General features: G+C 37.0%; 1 protein-coding gene across 3 annotated transcripts in view; it reads right to left on the bottom strand.

Moving 5' to 3' along the window:
- CNST (consortin, connexin sorting protein) overlaps window positions 1-6,000 on the bottom strand; it is a 119,861-nt gene that overhangs the window by 28,762 nt on the left and 85,099 nt on the right. For all 3 annotated transcript variants that reach the window (XM_029934866.1, XM_029934865.1, XM_029934867.1), the window contains 4 exons: window positions 4,333-4,419; window positions 3,770-3,884; window positions 1,035-1,056; window positions 771-867 (listed from right to left, as the gene is read on the bottom strand). In XM_029934866.1, coding sequence (XP_029790726.1) covers window positions 771-867; window positions 1,035-1,056; window positions 3,770-3,884; window positions 4,333-4,419 — 321 coding nt within the window. The remainder of the gene's footprint in view (window positions 1-770; window positions 868-1,034; window positions 1,057-3,769; window positions 3,885-4,332; window positions 4,420-6,000) is intronic.

Raw genomic sequence — 6,000 nt, 5'->3', positions numbered from 1 at the left:
CCCCCCCCCCCCCCCCCCCCACTCCTCTTCCTTCTATGTCTTCAGGCAACTCAGTCAAAACACCTGATGCTGCCTGTTTGCAAGCAGGCTCTCAGGCCCAGGGACATAAAGCCTCAGAGCATAAATCAGCACTAAAATCATACTTCAGGAAAAACAAACACCCCCAAATTTATTTATCTTTATTTTCTAAGTTTTTATGGTGAATATACATTAGTACTGTAAGAAAACGTTTCTGAAAGCTTTTAACTTCTGGCATAAGACACGAAGCAGTAAAAAATAAAACTACTTCAAAATGTACATATGCAGATTAAGGTATACCATGTGTTAGATAATAAAAAAAAGGAAGAGAATAAATTGTTATAGATGAATTACCAAGAAAGAAGAGTTAAAATATCTAGATTTGCAGCACAAATTCCTGATAAAGTCTCTATAATAATTACTGTTTTAAAAAAAAAAAAGGGTGTGCAAATCTGCCAAAACTGTTTCAGATAATTTTTGTACAATTTTGTCATAGTCTGTTAGATATACATATCTACCTACTGAACATATGGAAATAGCTTTGTGTTTTTATAAGAATTTAGATGTTATAATTTCTACGACTATGTATCTAAAAATAGTTACACAATATAAAAAAATCTCGCTTTGCGATTTGTCTGGTAGGAGAGGTATACACATGCAAAAAAATGTAAATGCAAAGACAGTCCCTGTAACACTTGGAAAATGTAAGAGGCAGGCGTCTCTCATGTCTCTCTCTAAATGTGAAAACATACCGGGCTCTTCGGCTGTGGCTCCTTGTTCATTTGGATCTTCAGAAACTATTAACGGCGTAACACATTTCCTTCCCAGAGGCTTTTCTATGGCCACTATCTAAAGAGTTAAAAAAACAAACAAACAAAAAAACTTTGGGGGAAACTGCTGCATTTAGAAATTTGAACATAATTTGAGAAGAGTTTCATTAATTCCTAAAACAGTTCCATACAACAGACATGACACTTAACATTTCCCCCAATATTTTCAAGGAAACTGTCTCTTACCTTATGTTTGGATAAAACAGGACTGTAGAAGAAAAGAGAAAAAAAAAGATTTTTAAAAAATTGCAGCAGCAATATGCTTCCAAACAAATGTCACTGAAATGGCTGTAAAAATAAAATATAGCTTCTCCGGATTCTAATATTAGCCCAGAACATTCCCACTGCTGAAACATTCCCACTGGTTCACAGAGTTCAAAGGGCAGCTGTCTCATGTGTTAGCCCCTTAGATAACCAAATACTACTGAAAACCCCCAAGGAAGATGAGATCCAGGGGGAAAAAAGTCAACATTTTGCTATTAATGTAGAGTATTTCACATTTCATATTTTTCAAATTTCAGTTTATGTCATTATCATCTGAAATAGTTTATGATGAAAGATAATTTTGTTGATATTACAGGTAACAAAAAAAGTAATTTTGAAAAATTATATTTTAGGGAATACCAGAAATAACAGAAAAGATATGTTCCACAGAAAAGGTATGCACAAAAATATAGCCATTTTATTCAAATATTCAAAACTCAGAAATGGTCTGAATGTGTATTAACAGTATAATGGATAAACGAATTGCTACACATATGGCAAATCCACACAGGAATAAAACCAAGAAAATCACCAGTAACACGCATCAATATGTAAGGCAGACATAATGATGGGCAAAGGCAGTGAATACAAAAATCTACATTCTGTTTGATTACATTTATCAGAATTATAGAACAGGCAAATGTACTGTTATAGAACTTAGTGGTTATTTTGGGGGGCGGGTACTGACTTGGTACCTGTATGAGGGAGCATTGTGAGGGGCTGGGCTATTTGGTATCTTGGTCAGAGCAGTAGTTTCATAGACATATATGTAAACGTAAAACTTCACGGAGCTTATGCATTTCAAAGTATATGGAATTAAAAATTATTTTTTATATTAAAAAATTTAGGAGTAATAATTTGGGGGATTATTCACAGTTAAAGTATAAACATGTCATGCCCATGTTATATTAAATAAATATTTGTTTTTAAATAACCAAAACATCGGGGGTGCCTGGGTGGCTCAGTCGGTTAAGCATCCGACTTTGGCTCAGGTTATGATGTCACAGTTTGTGGGTTCGAGCCCCATATCAGGTTCTCTGCTGTCAGTGCAGAGCCCACTTTGGATCCTCTGTCTCCCTTTACTCCTCCCTCGCTCTGTCTCTCAAAAATAAATAAATATTTAAAAAAAGATTTAAATAATTAAAACATTGGCAACACACTAAAAACTATTAGTTCCATGGGAAAGGCAGGGAAAGTGTCTATAGTGAATAGTTTGAAATAAGAAAATAATTTCCTGGGTGCCTGGGTGGCTCAGTCAGTTAAGTATCTGACTCTTGATATTGACTCAGGTCATGATCTGACTTGTGAGTTCGAACCCCATGTTGGGCTTGTCTGCATGTCAGTGCAGAGCCTGCCTGGGATTTTTTTTCTCCCTCTCTCCCCTGGTTGTGCACATGCATGCTCTCTCTCAAAATAAACAAACATTAAAAAAAAAAAAAAAAGACAGACTGCCACATGCAGTGCCTTGTTAAAACAAACAACTTCTTTATCTATTTGTAAAGATTCCATTATTTTTAACTTCTATGAAGTGAAAGTTGATCTATTTATAACGTGCTATGAAACTGGGTTATACTGCAGACTCCCTAAAAATACTATTTCAGAGGTTCAAATTAACAGAAGACAACTGTTATCACGAGAAGTGAGTGAACATCTTTTCTGAATTCACAGTGATTCTTCAAAGGCTGATCTCCAAAATAATCAGACCCGAAGCAACTATCCACTACATGAGCTGAACAACGACTTGGGTCTGTTGCATTATTAACAACCTGAGTTTCAGTTCACTCTTTGTGCTTCTGGAGGAAAAGGAGACAAAGTTATCAACAGAATGGAACCTTTCAGCTTCTGAATGAAGGATTTGTGCATCTCAGAAATCTGCATTAGTCTGAACACAGTCACGTCCCCTCACCTTGAGAATTTCAAGTCTTACAATAATGATTTCAAAAAATATATTTAAGTGCTTTATGATTACTATAATTTAATTTTCAAAATCCAATTTGATACAAATAAAGTACTTTAAAATGATCTGGGGGCGCCTGGGTGGCTCAGTCAGTTAAGTGTCTGACTTCGGCTCAGGTCATGATCCCACGGTTTGTGGGTTCGAACCTGGAGCCTGCTTGGGATTCTGTGTTTCCCTCTCTTTCTGTGCCTCCCCCATTCATGCTCTGTTTCTCTCTGTCTCAATAATAAATAAACATAAAAAAAATTAAAAAGATTATCTGAGAAATGGAGCTTTCCTTCTGCAGTATTTCGGTTAAATATTGTACTGTTTTGCTTCCCACTATTAGACAAACCTGACAGAATTTTTTTACTACAAACAACTATGATAAAAAATCCTAATACATGCATTTTTCCATTTGAATCACCTAATCTCTTAACCAAAAAGAGACCAAAATTAGACATTATAATTTACTATTTTGGATTAGAAGATGCTTTGAACTTAGGCAAAGCTGAACTTTTATTATAGAGCTCGGGCTAAGAAACGGAGATAAAAGCTGAGAAAGAAACCTAATCATTTTATTTTATTGTTTTAGTTTCTCCAGCTGAAAATATTGACAGAGAAATAAACAATGGATCATGGATTTCAAATACCCAGTGCTGCAGTGTTCTTCAACAATACTCTACTCCAACTTATTCTATACAAACACTGATGTACTCACTCTTGATGTGTTGAGCAAAATTTGGTAAGCCGTTCAAAATCTTCACCATTAAATCCTTTTTCTGAATTCCTTAGAGATGTAACTGTAGGTGGCTGTACGGTTTTCCATTTTGTTTCTAAATGTACAATATGTGTTAATTACTGGCTATTACAAAACATACTTAGGAGGGCAAAAGTAGTTAACTGATAAAGATCACCATGCAAAGTTCTCTTCTCACACAACCCAAGTTAACACCGTTACAAGCAGCGAAGTGATTACTTTTCAGTAAGAGTAAATACTGTCTTGGAGACTAAATTAGCCACTAGGGAATGCCAAGGGGTCAGAAGAAATGCAGAGTTGTCAGTGTTCTCTTCTTGCCATTGACAGGGAAAGCAAAAGACAAAGAGACATTTTCTCACAGTGACACTGACTTTTGGTAAAAATGCTACTTTCTTTGCAACATGGACTTGACTGTGGAAACACCTATTTCCTGACTTGCAAAACCAGGTCAACTATGTTAAATTTCTAGATAGGAACACGCTAGATGACTGATAATCGCAGATCCCACGCTGGTCGGGACTTACCCCACTCTTCCTGAATGGCAGAGAGATTTGCGAGCAATTTCTCATGATATAGTCGCTCAAGCTGAATGAATTTCATTGCTTTCTCATCTGAATGGAAAATTTGAGGAAAATAGAAATCCAGACTCTTTACAGTTAACCTCATATCTGAGGAAGAATGTCCTATAGAAATTGGGAAATTCGAAGCTTACTGAAAAATGAAAGGCCTCTAAATATTTGTAAGTTTAAATAAACCTTATGAAGTAGGTTTTCTGGTTCTGGAGCAGGAACTTCTCATACAGCATAGGATGCCACGCCACAGCTGCGTGGGTTCCATTCCAGCAGCAAATAGAAACTAAAAGAAGGTTTTGATGCTCAAGGAATACCTGCTTGTGAATAGATCTCTAGCAGAATCAATGAAAAGTAATTTAATTGGAAATAGGACCCACAGGAAATCCTAGATTCTAAGTGCTTCCCATTTTTTCCCCTTAAGTCACTGTCTGTCAAGCAACTGCACTACCCTGTCAGTCAAGTGTGTTCCTGATTTCCACTCACCTTGACCCTCTACTTATTTCTCATTGACGGCTGTTCTTCCACAACACCAAAGGGTTACACGCCTGAACAAGGACAGAGCACATTATAAGACCTTTGTAGAAAGTTACCCACTTGGCCAGAATGATTCTCATAATTATGTTATTCTACTGTTTTGTAGATTTTCTTATAAACTTTTGCCTTCTCCATCTGTATTGCACACTAGCATCATATGAGGTCGTGATAAATTGTCCAACTGCCTATCTTCCTTTGGGCCATGTTCTAAATGTTGACCCAGAATGAAGGAAGAGAAAAAACTTACTGTTTAGCTCTTTGCCTGATAATGGAGATTTGTCCTCTGCCTTATGCCGGGGATCATGAAGTCGGCCAGAAGGAAGTGGGGTGATTCCATTTCCCTCTGCTCTAAAGTTTGCACCAACATTTCTCAAACTTTACTGGATGCAAATATTATCTGGAAAACTTGCCAAAATGCGTATTCCTGAGTCTGATTCCCAGAAGCGTGGATTCTCAGGCCCATGGATTTGCATACTGTGAGGCTCCCCGAGACGTGGGCACCGGTCTGCACTGCACTACAAAGTACTCATGATTGGGATGGAAAGCGTTCTAGCTTCGTTTCCACCAGAATTAGATTTCCTGCATGCTTGGCCATGAACTGCCGTTGTCTGAAGTTACCACAGTTTGTTTGATAGGGTTCAGGATAATACTGCTTCTCCCACAATCCGCGCAGAGATGTAGTAAAAGTCAACAAGGTTAGGAGGAGAAACAAATTGCACAAATGGGGAAATATAGGTGAGGTTAGGCACATTCTTTCTAGAGAGTAGATACTGGGCCATCCCTGAAAAAGAAAAGCCATTTATAAAAAGGCCACGTGGAAAACTGAGAAGAGAAATATTTCCTGCACAAAAGCTGAGCTCACAGGCAGTCTCACTGGCAGCATTTCTCCAGTTTCTATCACAAATGAAGAATTCAATATTTTTTTTGCAGCTAAAAGCTGTAAGATGAAAGTCTTGAGATTTACCATGGGTAGTATGACTCTATGAGTATCACTTGACTTGGACTTATATTTTAATTCAAAAGAAAGAAAATCTAGTGGGTTTTTAAATTATATTTTTCAGCAGTGTGTTTTTCCCCACTCTCCTA

Source organism: Suricata suricatta, chromosome 3, assembly GCF_006229205.1.
Source record: "Suricata suricatta isolate VVHF042 chromosome 3, meerkat_22Aug2017_6uvM2_HiC, whole genome shotgun sequence".
Lineage (NCBI taxonomy): Eukaryota > Metazoa > Chordata > Mammalia > Carnivora > Herpestidae > Suricata > Suricata suricatta.
Note: the sequence above shows the minus strand (reverse complement) of the source record. Positions and strands in the feature narration are given on the sequence as shown.